Here is an 18,394-nt window from a genome sequence, read left to right as displayed (position 1 = left end):
AAGTTCTGCGAGTTCTCCGTCTGTAAAACCCCGTAACTTGGTAATGAATTGTGTAACGCTATCGGTTCATACCGATCATTAGTTTCCACGAGGACGTGTGACAAGCCATCGGGATCCAGCTGCCTCCCGGCTCGTACGCCATTTTGCCGCGGAAGTGGAGCCTTCGAAAAAAATCGTGTGGCTTTTGATCCGGTGAATACCAAGCACCAGCTTGCCGAGGACTTTCGTGTAGTCAGCCGAAATTAGTTAGACCCCGGCGGTACGCCTTTTCCGAAACCAACATGTCAGAAGGAAAACGGCATTCGGCGGTTGGCCCGTCAACCATGCGGTACACAGCGATGGAGACCCCGAGTTCCAGCATGAACGCCGGCCCGCTCGTCGGAGAAAGCGAAAAGTTATGGGAAACGACCACCTGCTGTTCCGTCTAGAGGATCTGACCATCGATCAGCTGGTCTCCGACGTTACCTATCGTTGGCCGCTGCCCCGTCGCACGGATACCACCTGTCAGCAATGTTACGGTAAAGTGCAAATTTAAATCTCCTTATCCAACACTAAAATTATATAAAAACCTACAACGGAAGCTAATCCGAATTAAAATGACTCTTTGAAAAACTAACTATCCTAGTGATTAAATTTATTTTATATAGACTATTACTTTCTACTTGCTATCGTTTCATTCACTTCGGCTTGTTTAGGGAAGCATTTCCGCCATCACCCCTCCAATTTCTCTCAATAGCTTTAAGAAAAACGACCCTGAGGTCACTGAAGGGCAGACAAAAGTCCCCAGCAAAAAGTATCTCTAACAAGAAGAAAGCCATGTTTCACAGAGTGCAAATATATCGCAATCGGAGTTGCGAATTAAAAACTTAAACACGTCCAATTTATGTTTCAGACTATGACAGTTCCACTGCAGCACAGTGATTGTATCTTGTATGGACGTATTATCCATCGAAAGATACAAGTCCAGCAAGAAGGGGCCATGAAACAGTCAATTGCTTCAGATAACTTTCAACTGTTGGAATAAAGAGGTCAATGATTGGCCTCAATGAATTCGGAATATTGAATAAGTTCAAAATACGATCCACAAGGTCCTTAAAGGATATCAATCCTCGCTTGGACGAGATTCTTTTCTTGGAAGTGCGAGTAGCAGTTTTCTGCTCAGAGATATTCCTTGACTGATGTTTCTTTGTAACATCAGTTTTAGGCAATGGCGGGAATGTCTTACTGCAACATGGGTCAAAAGGAGCAGTATAGACAGGCTGCTTCGGAATTTTAAATAATCCCCCATTACCATCAGATTTAGGCAAGCTTCTAGGGATGATTTTGTTTTCTTACGGCGCAATCCCGGGAAGACAGTTTCTTCCTCTTTTCGGGTACGTGTACCTCCGCAGAATCATCCATATCGGCTACGTCAGAGTCCGATTCGTCTATGGAAATGACATCATAAAATCACTTACTTGAACAGCAGCTGAAATAGCAGCCGTTGCGTTGGCAGTTGCGGATGTGTCTTGCGACTTCACCATTTCTGCATACGACTGCTTAGAGCGCTGCACTAACGAACGCTTAACTTTTTGGGTGCGCTTTTTGTACACCGGACATTCTTGCAAACCATGGGGAGGGTCCATGCCACAATAAGCGCACTTTGTAACTTGTTATTGGCAGGACTCCTCCCTATGCTTTTCAAAACATTTGCCACAACGGGGCTTGTTGTCGCAAAAATCGGCAGTGTGCCCCAACTGTTTGCAGTTGGTACAATTGAAAACTCTGGGTACAAAAAACGCACCGGAAACAACATATTTTCGATATCTACATATTTTGGGAGTATCGAACCGGCAAACGTTACTCGTAGCGAACCTGACTTCGAATATACTTTTTTACCATCTACCATGGCTGCTGAATGCAATTCCTTGCAGTCCAGAATATCCACGGTAGATTGCAGGGCATTCTTTAAACGGCCTTTTCCTGCAAGTACATCCTTGCAAGTCAGGCTCGCTGCGTTAATCACGCCTTCAATCTCGACCTCCCTCGAGGGCACATAAACCAAATATTCCACATTATAGTTCTGGTCTTTTGCGATAGCATTTGCATCCTGGTATGTAGGTGCGGTTACACGTAGTTTGTTCCGATTGATCTGATGAAAATCAGTTTTCGGAAAACGACGCGTCAAGTCACGTTTGATTCTAAAAATCAATACTTTTCACTTTCTGCCGAAAGTAAACAACCCAAGGCCCAGGCGAAGAAGCCTGGTAGAATCGCGTGCGAACGACATTGTCTTTGGGAGGCGTTTCGCCTCCGTTTTCTTCATCCATCGAACGCAAAATAAACCAAAGTAAAAAAAAAAAAACAGTTTAAGTAATATAGAAAATGGACTTAAAACTAGTTAAACTAAAAAAAAGAAAAAAAAAAACAAACAAATATTTCCGTTATGAAATTTCAACTTTTGCGAAAATATTTTTTTTGTCGCACGCTGTACCAGACGATGGTAACAGACGGCCGGCAAAAGTAAAAACGGACAACAGCCCGACCACTGCTGTGTGGTGGCAAACTTATACAATAGAAACGGTGGATACAATGTGTTATACTTATCCGTTCCTTTTGGGCTATTTGTTCCCAATGATCGGTCTTCCACTGGATGGGACCGATAATGCGTGTGATAATTCAATCGCTTTATAAAATGCACGCGCGACCCTTGCCGTACGTACACCTTCTTTACGATCGCGAATCGCCTACGGCAATCACTTTATCCACAGTGGGATACCGCGGGATATAAAAACTCAAACTATTTGAGATAAAACTCACTGAGAAAATAAAGCTGAGTCACGGTCCTTCACAACCGGCTGCTTCAAGCGATCGGCAAAGAATGGGGGAATTTCGTTACTGCCAATACTAAATACTAAATTTCCAAGATAATTTGAAAAGAATTTCCAATTTCAAGAAAAGAAATTCCTCGGACTATTAATGGAAAATTCTCTTCATTTTACACGAGTTTTTCACTGCTGTAATCTGAAAAAGTGACGTATCCAGCTTTCCACGCTCACCATAATGGCGGATGCCATAAAAAAATTGACATTAACTGCTTCCCGACACTGAACTGAAATTTTTATCCTAGCAAACATTGATGTTCTCCGTTGCCAGTAACAGTCAATGTGTTGTTTGTTTTCCATCAACAAAAATGCTTCAGGGGAATTTGAAGCTTTTTGTGATCATTATTTTTTCAAGTTTAATTTTATTTTTACTCTATTTCAGATACTCTTATTGTTATTCGCCGTATATTTCACAAGTCTTATAGACGAGCATCAGATTTTCATCATGGTTGACTCTTGATTTTGATTGGCGATGTCTCTGAAATTCGAAGCGAAAGTTGTACATTTTACTCGAAGTCTACTGGCTATCATTTTATTCCTGGTGTTAAGGAAGTGTTCGTTGCAAATGATTGATTTTTATCTGGGTGCTGCGGATAGAGCCGCTTTTCTGCGCTCAAGCAAGTAGAGGGATATTTTGAAATCACTCCCATAAACAAAATTATTTTGCAGTTACTTGGCTGTCAAACATTTCCCGCTCTTCGAATTTCTCTTTCCACGCTGCATGAGGGCGCACAAATGCGCTAGATTCTACATGACTTTACGATTGTTTACATACATTCATGCTCCAATCGGCTGCTGAATCTCAAGAAATTTCGTAACAAGTGCTTTTTAGTTGCATTCCTACTAATTTTCCACTCGAAATATAATGTGAGAATATTTGTTACAAAGAATACAAAATTCAAACAAAGTTTATTTTTATTTTTTCCCCAAAAAATAACAATACTTCTCAATATTAGATCAGAAACGAACATAACCACAATCTTCAATGTTTGGCTCCGGCACAATAGAAAATTTTGGCTTCAGTTTGACAACCAAATCGATTCTATCCGCACCACCCAGATTTTTATAGGTCTCATCGACCACATGCAAGCGATAACTTGTGCACAATAATGGATTTCGTACAGCATGAAGTACACCAAATTAAGAATACTGTAAAAGATAACGAACTGTGTTTGAATATTGGAAATCAATTTCAATATATCAATACGAAAATTGCTCAAATATAAAAAAAATGCCGTCACACTTTGAATGACTTTAAATATACCTCAAAAGTCGATATATACAAATTCGAGAAACAATTTAAAAAAAAATCTACAATCTGTTTATTTTAATTGTTTATTGATTAATCAGGTCAAATAGCACAAGGGGCTTTCCATAATCCACGCGGCAGTTTGAAAAATTAGAACCTTGGATTCTCAATCCTTCACGATTCCGTAGCGGAAAGCAGACCCGGTCTCTGATCGGCGGATAAGAAGCGATTACCATGCAGAGTAGGTTTAGCGTAGGCCTGCGTAGACTAAGAAAGTAAAACGAGTGTCGTAAAAGGTCGAATGATTGTAGCGAACGAAACCAGAAATTCTGAGTTTCCTGTGCTTCAGTGCGGTCATTTATTGTGTCCCGAACTAACTCTGACTCTGAGGTGTATTGTAGTCAGGGAGCATAAGGAAGGCTCACCACTGAGCAACCGGTAGTTACACTTTAAAGTGACAAGCAGATGGGATCAGCACCCCATCCGAAAGGACTTCAACGACAAGCAATCCGGAGATATCGCTTTTTTCCACACATTTTTTGTATCCTTCGCTTCAGTGATGGATACATGGATGAAAAATGAATAGCTTCACAATATCTGGAATAGAATATTAAATGATTAAAATGTGATATTATTATTTTAATCAATCGATACTTGTGCATATTTCGTTGTTGATGAAAAAATAACAAATTTCGAGTTGTCGTTGACGACGAATAACGTCAATGCATGCTTAGATGAAAATTTCAGTTCAGTGTCGGGAAGCAGTTACTGTCAAACTTTTTATAGCATCCGCCATTATGGCGAGCGTGGAAAGCTGGATACGCAATTTTCCAAAAATGGTGTTAACGAATAGTACTCATCGAGCTCTTTAACAGAAAAATGGAAATCATTGGCGCATACGTCACTTTTTCAGATTACGGCAGTTCAGTCCTAAAACAAAGAATCAACATTCAATTTCTTTCAGAGAACGATGAAGTTAATCATCCTGAACGCGTCAGTTTTCTATTTGACTCAAAAATCGAAAGGAATATTGTTTAATTTGAAATTTAAAAATTGATGAAAAATGCTTCCTCGACATTTTCGGTCTTGTTTGACGTACGGAATAATATGATTCAAACGCACTATCAAAACACCGTAGGGCACTTGACTCAACCTTTGACAGTTAAAATATGGGCCTGAAATGTGGCACAGCCCAAAATTTGCCTTAATATGTCAAATAAAAATAATATTTTTACTGATTTAAACTTTTACCAGATTTTTTATAACTTCGGTTCAACACTAATAAAATTTCAAACTTACAATCTATTTGGTCAAAATTTATACTTTTTATAAGGTACACCAATAATCAATTTTGTTTGGTAAAAATTAACCTCATGTTACATCTCTTACCTATAATTGGGTAGAATATAAATGATATTAGCGTAACGTATTTTATTTATGTATGCGCAAACATAACATTTATGTCTGATTTCAAATACAGTATACCCCCGCTGATCCGACAAATGTATGGCCGGACTATCGGGGTTTCTCTCGTTAATCCGACTGTCAAATCCATACAAATGAACCAAAAGAAAATCACAGCACAAAATTGAAAACTGACAGCATAATGTGTTTAAATGGGTGTTGATACTTTTTAATCCGGAAAATTCCGAATTAGCGAGATCCGAACTAACGAGTCGTCGGATTGGCGAGGTCCGGATAAGCAAGGGGGATACTGTTGAAAATTATAAATTTTCACATATAGTTGCTATGTTCAAAGGTCGATGAACAACATTAGGTTGACAAAAAGAAAACCGAGGCCACGAGTGTTCGCGGTTTTTTTGCGCAAGCTGGTAAGTTATTTAATTTTTGTCTCACTTGATTTACGACTTCAGTTCATTTCGTTTTTTATTAGATAATGATAAATATGCTGCTTAGGAATGAGACGTTGACTACCGACGTGGGAGTTGGACACAAGGCTGCCTTCTTCGACGTGAACCCTTCCACAACTTCCATCAGCATCGAAACGACGACGCTTCCACGATTATGAAGACATGAAAATGTGCATTACGGCTGAGCTGCTGTTGTCCCGGCAGCTGCGAGTAAATCAATTGTTCCGGTATACGATGTTAGAGGAAGGCAGATCGTCAAATATATAGGTAGTATACGTCCTAATTCCACACCGGAAGATCAACACGGAAGGGCCTGAAACCTCTCCAGCTTCAAATTCAACCCCGTTCCCCATAAAAAAGGAATGAAAGAGTGGTCTTCTGTTCCATATGCGAAACACGAGTCAAATAGTGACATTAAAGATCATCCATTGAAACTCATTGAAAATGTTCGTATATGTGCACAATGAAATAATAAATTATACATCATTTTGTTTGAAATTGTTTTTTCATTATTATTATTAATTATTATCAGTAGAAAGAAACCCATATGTAACTCACACATCAATAATATGTGGAAACAGGAATATAAAGATTAAAAACTTCGAACATAAAATTTATATCTCTGTATTGACATAAAATTTATAAACCCACACATAAAATTTATTTAAGGCAAATCTTATAAATACAGTATACCCCCGCTGATCCGACAAATGTATGGCCGGACTATCGGGGTTTCTCTCGTTAATCCGACTGTCAAATCCATACAAATGAACCAAAACAAAATCACAGCACAAAATTGAAAACTGACAGCATAATGTGTTTAAATGGGTGTTGATACTTTTTAATCCGGAAAATTCCGAATTAGCGAGATCCGAACTAACGAGTCGTCGGATTGGCGAGGTCCGGATAAGCGGGGGGATACTGTATTATGTTTCGCAAACATGTTACTTATTACGAATCACAAATTGCAAAAATCTATATGGTTTGAAACATAATGGTTATGCGGAAAATTTCCTCAGTGAAGTATTCCTGACCGATGCACCACAGACAAACAGACGTAACACTAAATAAATTGCCATCGACCATGACTTCAAGGATCAATTTGAGTTTGATAGGTTGCGCGTTTCACAACTAGAGGCGCTAGCGTCGTAATCCTTCGAGTTTGACATTTCACTCCAGCGCCTTCTGGTGATAATGTCATACGAAACATTCTTTCGTGTAACATGCTCGCAAGATGGTGGTAGAGGAGTTGGGCGATAGATTTTTCAGAAAAATGTTCAAGCTGTTACGTCTGTTTGTCTGTGGATGCACTATCGTTTGCAAACATAAACGAGGTAGGGCTTTGATACCCAATTCTCCTTATTTTACACGAAATAATTTTTTAAACGAATTTTTATTGATTTTTTTTTCTAAAATCTACGGAAAATTCATCGAGTTCTTCAAAATTTATTCACTTTCTCGACGGGTATTCTGGGAATACCGAAAAGATCAGATGAATTATAAATAAATTTAAAAAAAATGGTTCTAGCCCAACAACTCATAGTAAAATTCTGTCTTTTTTTGCCGTTTGAAATAAATTAGATCGGTCATTGCGTTCTGATACAATGATCGAAATACGAAATAACGCCACCGCTACCAAGAAAAATTTAAACAAACTACTACACTAAACTGTGTAGTAGTACACTAAAATGTGTTGCAGTTGTCAACCTTATCAACCGGCTAGTGTAAATGTGTTTTTACGTTTGAAATTTTAAGCCCGAGACATTAGTCTATTATGTATAACTTTTGAAATGATTATATTATCTGCATATAGAAGTCACAAAATCTATCCAGCTTTTTACGCTAGCTATAATCTTGTGGAGGGGTTATTCAATCATGACAGATGCTGTGTACAGCTTTTGTTTTCTGCATCAAAGTAGTCTTGAACTTCAATTTGTTATTTAATCTGTCATACATTTTCACTCTCTTGTTGATAAATGTTTCCATTTCAAAGGTAAATTTAGTATTTTTAATTCTAAATATTATTTTTATTCTAGATTATGGTAGATGTAGGTCAATTAAACAACTGAGAGTCAGCTGAAGCTTAATAAGCAGAACGAGCGAATCAATCGAAACCTCACGGAATAATTTTCTGACGGCAACAAACAATTGAAAGTATTCGTTTTTTTGGGCAACTGGTTTGAATGTCAGATCAGGAAATGCTTAATTGGGATAAATATTGCTTTCTGAATCTCGAATGAGGTAGCACCTTTTATGAAATATTTAACGAACTAAAGACGCTATCTGAGAATGATTTATGTAAATAATCTAAATCTATTTCAGGTAAAAGTAAAACAACACAAATCTGACTATTTATTTCGATGAACATTCTCCAACATAAGGTTCAACAATTTTTCATCTGCATGCAACCTCGCATGCAACGTAAAATGTTGGTGGAGCTTTTGAGGGATGCTTACGAAAAATTTAAAATGTTCACGAAAATCGGGGTTTGGTAGAGCGTAATGAATTATACAAAGGAGCTCCAGCATAAAAAGGTGTAAGAAAAGACAAAAGAGATTTGAATATCGTTACATTTTGCGTGATGTACTTTATAAATTCGGACGTGTTTATTTGAGACGCGTTTGATATGTGGATGCGTTCTTGCAACTCTGTTTTACTTTTGAGGGTCTGTCTCATTTGGAGAATTAAACTTAAAAGTGACAGTTCGAAAATTAAAAAATCACCCCGTTACGGTTGCTGCTTTGTTTGATCGTGTGTGAAGTTGTTCGAACAACCATTTGACAGTTGGCGGCTCGGTTGGAAAAAATTAAAACGGTTTGATTTTGGTTTGAGTTGTCGGGGGTGGAGTCAAGGTTCGCCGATCATGTTTGAGCATTTGTAGTGAAGTTGCACAAACCCCCATATATTTTTTGATAGTTGGTGCTCAAGTTGGCGCTTCCCGGATAAAAAATATCATTAAAATATCATATATTTTACTGTTACATCACCATTTAAAACATAGTAACTACAATTGAATATAATGGTATTCAAACAATTAAATCACATAAGAAATAATGGTTTTCCACGATTAAATGAATGGTAAATGGGACTTTTACATTAAAAAATGGGGGTTGTTATGTATCTTTACAATAAAAAAATCGAAAATTTTTCATACAAAATTCAGAGCAAAACAATTGATTTTACGGTTCTTCAATGGGATGATTTCGAAGGACAAAACCATAGAAAACAGTGTGTTTCAAATGTTTTCTCTTACTTTTTTTATTGTTTTACAGTAGAAATACAATACGATTTGGAATACATCTCACACCAATACTACAATAGAAATACAATACAATTAAAAGTTTTACAATTCATTTTATTTCTTTGCTTTGAAATTTAGTTTTAACTTGAAATTTAGTTTTAACAGGATAAAATCTGTTACTGAGCGCTCTTCAAAGCTACTCGCTGAGCATGCCGTAAGTGTTGCTGCTGGTAAAGAGTACTGGTGTTCGTAGTCTAATTGTAATAATTGCGGTGCTTGATGCGGCCGCTATATTCCGGCATCCTCTTTGGGACTGATCCTGTGGATGATGAACATTATAAAAAATGTCAATGGTCTTCGAGCGGACATAGAAAATATGAAGAAAAGTTACCTGTATCAGCTCTTATATTCGGTGGATATGACAAACGAATAGCAGCAGCTGTTTTGTATGGAAAACGTTGACGATTGATGGCAAACTACGGTTTCCAGTGAGCTTCATAGTTCTGAAAGAAACAAGTCAACATGTTAACTAAAACGAAGGAACTACTTTGGTGATAACAATCAAGAACTTCCCGGGAAGTCCTTTACAGATTTTTCCGCATGGTCAGTTAATCAAAACCTTCACAACACTTACAAGCACTAAGGCACTTACCATCATGACAAGGCACAGTAGACAATGATTCACTATTCAACCACTAGCAGAATCAAAAAAAGCGGAAAGCAAAGAAGCGTCTTGCACTTTGACCGTTCATTTTTTTCCCCAATCGCAAACAAAACATTACACGCTCAAATGGAATTAGTTTTCCACGGAGTAAAAAAAAGTTAAATATAAAAACTTTTTTTAAATTATTTTAATTGTTGCAGAGATGCGAATTTTTTTAAGATCTGAAATATAATTTATATATAAAAAAATCAAAAAAAAATTTTTTTTTCTCAACAGTGGAAACTATTGTTATTTTATAGTTTTCGTTGTTGCATCATTATTACAAATACTTCAAACATTCACTTATTTTTTTCAGATTTTCGTCTTTAAAAATGGATTTTTGATCAACGAAATAAACTTATTTAAAAATTTGGTCAAAAGTTTAATTAACATAAGCGAACTATAACAATATTATGGAATGATTGGTGACATTTGGGTTTATTGTTCTTTTGATGTAAATACAATATAGATGTTTTTCAACCGTAAGTTATCTACATTAAATGAACAGTTGATTGTATTGTTCACCATACAATCTATAATATTCCAATGGATTAAACCATACAAGGTACTGTAAATTTTTATCCGGGTTCGGTCGTTCGTGTGTGATATTGTTGGTCGAATAAATTGAGTGTTCGTGCCGCTGTTGGTAAAATTTGGTGGATGTTGGAATAAACGAGAGGTGGAGTCAATGTTGGTCAAACTGCTTGACCGTGTGTACGTTCCATTATAAGAATGGCCGGTGCTACCCAGCAATTCCAATAGGACATCGATGGAAAATTATTCGATATCTGTCAAAAGTAATCTTGCTCTGCGAGCAGGGTTATTTGGTAATTATTGAAATGTCACTTTTAAGTTTAATTTCAGTTTAATTATCCAATTGAGACAGACCCTGAATTCTGAGGATCTGTCTCATTTCCCGAATTAAATTTAATTTTACTTAAAACTGACTGTTCGAAAATTTAAAAATCACCCGGCCATAAGAATGGCTGCTTGCTACCCAGCAATTCCAATAAGACATCGATCAAGAATGATTCGATATCTGTCAAAACTAATCCTGCTCATCCAGCATGGTTATTCGATAATTATTTAACTGTCACTTTTAAGTTTAATTTGAGTTTAATTATCCAATTGAGACAGACCCTGAGAACTCAATGGCAATGAAGAGAGATGCTGGTAGCTGTAGGATACAACTCTGGAAATTGCTGTGGGTTGTTGGATAGCTGGATCGAATAAATCAGTAACAACCAACTGTTAACCTTCAGGATTCCATATTGGGTAATAACATAACTAGGGCCAAAAAAGATTATACAGTCAACTTTCGCTCGTTGGGCTAAACTCGTAGCCCATCTAGTGAAAGACTTTCGTTAGTTGGGCTGAGATTTCAGCTGTCAAATCAGCTAATACAATAGAAATTCAGAGCTGCCAACTGCGAAAAGAAAAAACTGCCGTTGATGTCATAATTTGACGTCCACCTTCGTTTTAAGTGGGCTACAGCCCAACTAACGGCGCCTAACTAAATCGTAGCCCATCTAAAGATAGCCCAACGAGTGAAATTTGACTGTATAATCGAACCGCGACGCTAAACATCCGAAACGATTGTATGTAACATTATGCCTGGAACGTATGATGAAAAACAACAACGTTGATCTTACGGAAAGTATGCGCCTGCCACACACATAATTATCAAAATAAAAATATTTGAACCACAAACAATATTCGAATATATGCATGCAGTTCATTCGGTTGCCCAGAGTTGAAACGTATTATGTTCAGCAATCAGCAGCTCTGTACCACCTAGAATAAGATAGAAAGTTAGTTGAAGAATTTAAAAAAATCCAAATTGATTATGAAAAGGTTCTGGATGAAGAAAACATTTTTCCTTGTGACGTTTCCATGTAATCAACATGGGTTAAATTGCTTACTTTGATCCAATTACAACAAAAATTATAGTGGACACCGAAAATATCAAAGGGGGTGATACAAAGTTTATAGCATGACCTGCGTAAAAAGCTGGATAAGTTAGTCATCAAATTATTTTTTCTATTCGCTGGCTTATTGATTGTCTTCAAGTATCTTTAAATAAGAAGGTAAGTCTTCAAATATTTTAAAAGTCTTCAAAATGTCTTCATGAAATAAATGTCTTCACAGAGATTCAAATGTCTTCAAATTGAAGACATGTCTTCAAATCTGGCATCCCTGCCTATAATGGACACTCTCGTGTTTATTTTTTTATAGAATTGTAAAAAATCAACTAATTTTACTTTCCAGAGCATTTTCAATGGATGTATTCAAATCATAGGACTGTAAGGTAGGTTCTCCCGATGGAATTTCATAGCAAAATGTTTCCATTGTGCTGTAATAATGAAAAAATGTCTGGAGGGTCCACTATTGGTTGGGGGTCCACTATTGGGCATTTTACCCTATAATAAGATAAATCGTGGCAACACTGAACTTGTTACAGCCCTTTAGTACTATACTAAAAGAGATGTAAGCCGATATTAAGTGATGTTTCCATGACGTTTGAAGCATAAACAAAACGAAGTTTTATGCGAAACATCAACGCGACAGTATCGAGCAGAGAGTATCGAGTTTACAACACCAAATTTTATCCTAGCACAAATAATTCGTGTTTTCAAACAATAATCGTACCAAAAAGGACCAAATTGACTTCAATATGAGTTCAATACAGTGCCAATTATGGATGGGAAGTGTAGGTAAAAATATTGTTTAATAATCATGTTTTACTGATCGATGCTTTTGTCCTTTCAGCTGGAGTCATACATGACGGAGAATTTTATCTTGGCGGCATTCCGCAAAATGGGCGAAGATCCGCAAACGGTCAAACTGATGAGAAACAAGTACACTGGTGACCCGGCAGGATATTGTTTCGTTAGTTTCAAAACGGACGAAGCGGCCATCGATGCCATGCACAAACTGAACGGTAAACCGATCCCCGGAACAAATCCGCTGGTTCGCTTCCGGCTGAATAGTGCAACCAACAATCAAAATAAAGCACTGCTGGCTGATCGGGAATTCAGCGTTTGGGTTGGGGACCTGAGCTCTGATGTGGATGATTACAGTCTGTATCGTGTATTCTCCGCCAAGTACACCTCGATCAAAACGGCCAAAGTAATTTTGGATAGCTCTGGTTTCTCGAAGGGTTATGGATTTGTTAAGTTTGGACTTGAGGACGAACAGAAAAGCGCCCTCTATGAGATGAACGGCTTTATTGGACTGGGAAGCAAACCGCTGAAGATTTGTAATGCGGTGCCGAAACCTAAGAACGAGTTGGGTCTGCCAGGTCCGACAAGCTCAGCACCAAGCGCGGCGAGTATTTTGGGTTACGGCGCTGCAGCCGATTACTCCCAGTACTATGATCCGTCCGCTTATTGGCAAAATTACAGTGCCTGGCAAGGCTATTATGATGCCGCTGGAACCGCGGATTACGCTGCCTATCAGATGCCCGCGGCTACTGCCAGCGCAGTTGACGCTTCGGCTTATCAAGCCTATGAGCACCAACAACAACAGCAACAACACCACCACCACCACGCTCATAGCCAGGTAGAAGACGAGGAACTGACGTTAGTGGACCATAAATTTACTCTTGATGTCGATAAAATGAACCGTGAGGTGATGGAGCGGGACCGTAATCTTTATGATGCCCTGGAGAGTTCGAAGTGGATGGCCGTGGAACAGCTAGAAATTTTCTGAATTTTATCTAATGAATTCTCAAATGCACTACTTTGTTTGCCTGCGAATAAAATTAAAAAAAAAATAGTTTACTTACTGTATGACATTTTTGATTGACATGGAATCATTAGTTATGTCCAGAATTGTTGATGCATTGGACTGAGCAATGCGGTATTTTATTCTGGGATATCTTGACAAAATATATTCATTATTTTTATTGTGGCAAACATATGCGTTGAAGCGATGTCGAGTTTCCAAGTTTTTGATTTAGTACCCTTCTAATTGAACCTCGACATAACGTAATTTTTACCTCGATATAATGTAACTTTTTTTGCCCTTTGCCCCTACATTATAGGGTTAGGCAGGGCAAGATGGGTCAGGGCCTATTTTAAGCATCGTATACATTTTAATGAGGAGATTATGACTTTGTAGGAGGAATAATTTAATTCTACTTTTTTGTCACTCGATTTGATGATAAAATTTCATTTTGGTAGAGTATGGCAAGGTAAAATATTTTTCAGCATTGTTTCTTATGCGAAACACATTTTCTATAAAATGTGAAATCTCGTCGAGCAATCTAAAGTTTAAACATTTTTAATAATAAAGTAAAAGTATCATAAGTAATGTAGGCGATGTTGTGCTACCTGCGTCGAAATAAATAAATTTTATCGAAAATTAGACATTCTAACATGATCTTGCAAATGGGGCCATCTTGCCCCAGCCATCTTGTCATACATAGAAATACTAGAATAAGAGATCGGCGAAGACGCCATTTTGTTTCCAATCGAACCGTCAAAAGCGGTTCCAATTCGAGTTGTTTACTTTTGTCATTCATAAGAAGCAAGCAAAAAGTATAAGAGATGCCAGTATCATTTTCACGATATCATACTTTTTAATACGTTGCCATTTCGACAGTTTTTCACTTCGCCGGTCTCTGGTTATAGGGTTGCTAGTCATACATACTGAAGGGCATAGTTCGTATCCAAAACATGTCTTCCATTGCTGATTTAATCATTTTAAGGCTACTTTTGAGCATAATGATGTTAATTTGTTAATTAAAAATGTATATTTTTATTTTTAAGAAAGCAATACACGGATGGCTTGTTTTCATAGTAAATTGCAGACATTTTTAAATGTAGTGCCATTTCTCAATCCAATGCTTTAAAATCTTTTTTTTTATTTAATAAAATAATTGATAATAAACTTATCTATCTGTGTGTGTGTGTTATGGGACCCTCCTTAGCCGTGCGGTAAGACGCGCGACTACAAAGCAAGACCATGCTGAGGGTGGCTGGGTTCGATTCCCGGTGCCGGTCTAGACAATTTTCGGATTGGAAATTGTCTCGACTTCCCTGGGCATAAAAGTATCATCGTGCTAGCCTCATGATATACGAATGCAAAAATGGTAACCTGGCTTAGAAACCTCGCAGTTAATAATTGTGGAAGTGCTTAATGAACACTAAGCTGCGAGGCGGCTCTGTCCCAGTGTGGGGATGTAATGCCAATAAGAAGAAGAAGAAGAAGAAGATCTGTGTGTAATTTAATATTGTGAATAAAAACAATAATAGGGGAACTGTACCGGTTTTGGCCATGTTCCTAATTTGGCCAATTTTGCGAATAACTCCAAAAATAATGAAATTTACGAGGGTTTTATTAGTTCCAACAAGAGATATATCTCTCACGCTTCTACGCTGCTTTTAACTGACCGATTATTTTGGATAAATGTGTATTTTTCAGGGTTGGCCAAATTAGGCACTATGGTGGCCAAAACCGGTGCACTTCCCCTATATATTATAATTGCAAAATTTAAAGGTGACCCATCTTGCCCCGCAGTTTGACCCATCTTGCCCCGGCATTTTTTGATTGACAGAAAAATAGACTTCTACTTTAATGACTCAAAATTAAATAAAAAGTAGATTTTTTTTATTTCATACCCTTAACTTACAGATTATGAGCTATACTTATGGATCCACGTTGAAAAGCTAAATTAAAATGTTTCTATTTTGAGGCATTGAGGGTTCGCCTTAGGTGACCCATCTTGCCCCATCATACCCTAAACGTGATTCATTCACTATGAAAATATTTTTTCAATTTTAGTCTGTCCTCAACAGACGTAAAGTGGAGGAAAGAATCTAAGATTTTGAGACACCATATACCAAATGTTCACATCCGGCCATATCCTCTCTATGAGGTGGTGTGGGTCATCCATTTTCATTTATTTAGCTTACACCTTAACAGATAATCATTCATCCATTTATTTAGTCTACATCTAAACAGATAACACTGAATCAACAATTTGACGCCGCAATACACGGTTCGAGGCCGCATCTCTCCAACCTCAAGGCGCCCCACGCTCGCCAAGTCGTTTTGCACCTGGTCTGCCAACCACGCTCGCTGTGCTCCACGCCGTCTCGTACCTGCTGAATCGGAAGCGAACACCATCTTTGCAGGGTTGCTGTCCGGCATTCTTGCAACATGTCCTGCCCATCGTACTCTTCCGGCTTTAGCTACCTTCTGGTTCATGGTTCATTCTTCGCCGCCACACACCGTCTTCTTGCACACCGCTAAAGATGGTCCTAAGCATCCGTCTCTCGATTACTCCGAGTGCTTGCAAGTCCTCCTGGAGCATTGTCCATGTTTCATGTTCGTAGAGGACTACCGGTCTTATCAGCGTCTTGTACATGCCACATTTGGTGCGGTGGCGAATCTTTTTTGACCGCAGTTTCTTCTGGAGCCCGTAGTAGGCCCGACTTCCACAGATGATGCATCTTAATATTTCACGACTAACATTATTATCGAGCATTGGGACCTGATGATCACGACATTTTTGGAGGATTTGCCTGTCGTGACCGTAGGTGGATTCAGCCGAGTCAAAGCTGCCTATCAACGTCGAATAGGCGAAGCGCTGGTTGCTCATCGTCTAAGCGCGACCTTTGTGGTTCCGCCGGTGGATTCGCCGGGACTGCTGCTGTCATGAATATGGCCTCCTGATGCAGCGATCGAGGCGCCGATGGACAGAGGGCGGTGCCACCCGCTTGCTCATCCATCGGAACCGATCTCCTACTCGGATGCCACCGAGTGTTTCCGCTCCTGGTCGCTGGTTTTCCTCTGCTGCTGTCCGTCGCAGTCTGCATCCGTCGAAAAACTGATTCTAATTCGCCTTGACGAAGCCGCGCTGCTGACATCTCGCGGAGATGGACGTGTGCGTGAAATCACTGTATTTCGACATTATTTTTGTAAATGCTTTTAAAATGTATTTAACAGAGTTATACTGAAAACTTTTAAACACGTAGTGTAAGAATTTTGAAAAGCTACATGTTAGGCTAGCTACTTTTCAAGACAAATTTTTTTAATCGAAAAAATTCAACTTTCGTGTTGCCAATCTAAAAGTAATTCAAATTTTTAACCCGCTGTCGGGCGGTCGCGCTGCAGCAAGGTACCCGGTAGAACGTCTAACGTTATAGACGGAAGCGGAGACAGCAGACTCGCCTTTTTCAGGAGAAGAAACGCCGCCTGGAAGAAGCGGAGTGCGAGGAGATGGAACAGCTGTGCCGTTCTCAAAAAAACACGCAAGTTCTATCAGAAGCTCAACGCATTCCGCAAAGGCTTCGTGCCGCGAGCCGAAATGTGCCGGGATAAGGATGGGAGCATCTTGACGGACGAACGTGTGGTGATCGAAAGGTGGAAGCAGCATTACGAGGAACATTTGAATGGCGCTGAGAGTACAGGCAGTGAAAGTCAAGGCAGCGTAGGAGAAGACTACGTCAGTTCAGCGAACGATGGAAGCCAACCAGCCCCCAACTTGAGGGAAGTTAAGGATGCCATCCAACAGCTAAAGACCAATAAAACAGCCTGTAAGGATGGTATCGGAGCGCCAGTTCGTTCAAATCGCGCCGGGGACTAAGACAAGGTGATGGACTTTCGTGCCTGTTGTTCAACATTGCGCTAGAAGGTGTCATGTGGAGAGCCGGGTGTAACAGCCATGGTACGATTTTCAACAGATCCAGTCAATTTATTTGTTTCGCGGATGACATGGACATTGTCGGCCGAACATTTGTAAAGGTGGGAGAACTGTACACCCGCCTGAAACGTGAAGCAGCAAAAGTTGGACTGATGGTGAATGCGTCAAAGACAAAGTACATGCTTGTGGATGGAACCGAGCGCGACAGGGCCCGCCTGGGAAGCAGTGTTACGATAGACGGGGATACCTTCGAGGTGGTCGAGAAATTCGTCTACCTCGGATCCTTGCTAACGGCTGATAACAATGTCAGTCGTGAAATACGAAGGCGCATCATCTGTGGAAGTCGGGCCTACTACGGGCTCCAGAAGAAACTGCTATCAAAAAGGATTCACCACCGCACCAAATGTGTCATGTACAAGATGTTGATAAGACCGGTAGTCCCCTACGGACATGAAACATGGGCAATGCTCGAGGAGGACTTGCAAGCACTCGGAGTATTCGAGAGACGGGTGGTTAGGACCATCTTTGGCGGTGTGCAAGAAGACGGTGTGTGGCGGCGAAGAATGAACCATGAGCTCGCCCAGCTCTACGGCGAACCCAGTATCCAGAAGGTAGCTAAAGCTGGAAGGGTACGATGGGCAGGCACAGAGAACAGACGTTCATCTTCATTCGCGTGCTTGTGTAAAAGTTTGTACTGGTCATTTTGAAGTATGTCGTTATGCCCCCGTTGCGCGGTGTTAGTGTGCCGATAAATATGGGTAAAATTTGCCGTGTTTTACTTTTTAGCGCTAGTATTTATTCCGAATTGCCCCTAG

General features: G+C 39.2%; 2 protein-coding genes and 1 long non-coding RNA gene across 3 annotated transcripts in view; 2 read left to right on the top strand and 1 right to left on the bottom strand.

Annotated features, from left to right (window-relative positions):
• The first annotated feature begins 212 nt into the window (after positions 1 to 212).
• Positions 213 to 18,394, top strand: part of LOC134216603 (uncharacterized) — a 79,499-nt gene continuing 61,317 nt past the window's right edge. The window contains exon 1 of the mRNA XM_062695469.1: positions 213 to 518. The gene's annotated coding sequence lies outside the window, so the exon portion shown is untranslated. The remainder of the gene's footprint in view (positions 519 to 18,394) is intronic.
• Positions 9,144 to 10,002, bottom strand: LOC134216602 (uncharacterized). The gene is made up of 3 exons (XR_009980738.1): positions 9,878 to 10,002; positions 9,617 to 9,728; positions 9,144 to 9,544 (listed from the first exon to the last, which is right to left on the bottom strand). It is a non-coding gene; the product is annotated as an uncharacterized LOC134216602 (long non-coding RNA).
• Positions 12,455 to 13,711, top strand: LOC134216601 (tRNA selenocysteine 1-associated protein 1). Its single transcript, XM_062695466.1, has 2 exons — positions 12,455 to 12,638; positions 12,698 to 13,711. The coding sequence occupies exons 1-2, from the start codon at positions 12,603 to 12,605 to the stop codon at positions 13,637 to 13,639; spliced, it is 978 nt and encodes a 325-aa protein (XP_062551450.1). The 5' UTR covers positions 12,455 to 12,602; the 3' UTR covers positions 13,640 to 13,711.

Source organism: Armigeres subalbatus, chromosome 2 (assembly GCF_024139115.2).
Source record: "Armigeres subalbatus isolate Guangzhou_Male chromosome 2, GZ_Asu_2, whole genome shotgun sequence".
NCBI classification, from domain to species: domain Eukaryota; kingdom Metazoa; phylum Arthropoda; class Insecta; order Diptera; family Culicidae; genus Armigeres; species Armigeres subalbatus.
Note: the sequence above shows the minus strand (reverse complement) of the source record. Positions and strands in the feature narration are given on the sequence as shown.

What these genes read in the sequence shown, in the direction of transcription:
- LOC134216601 (XM_062695466.1), top strand. Translation starts at nt 12,603, where the DNA reads ATGAGTTCAATACAGTGCCAATTATGGATGGGAAGT. An exon ending in GCCAATTATGGATGGGAAGT is followed by an intron (nt 12,639 to 12,697) that starts GTAGGTAAAAAT and finishes TTGTCCTTTCAG; the next exon opens with CTGGAGTCATACATGACGGA.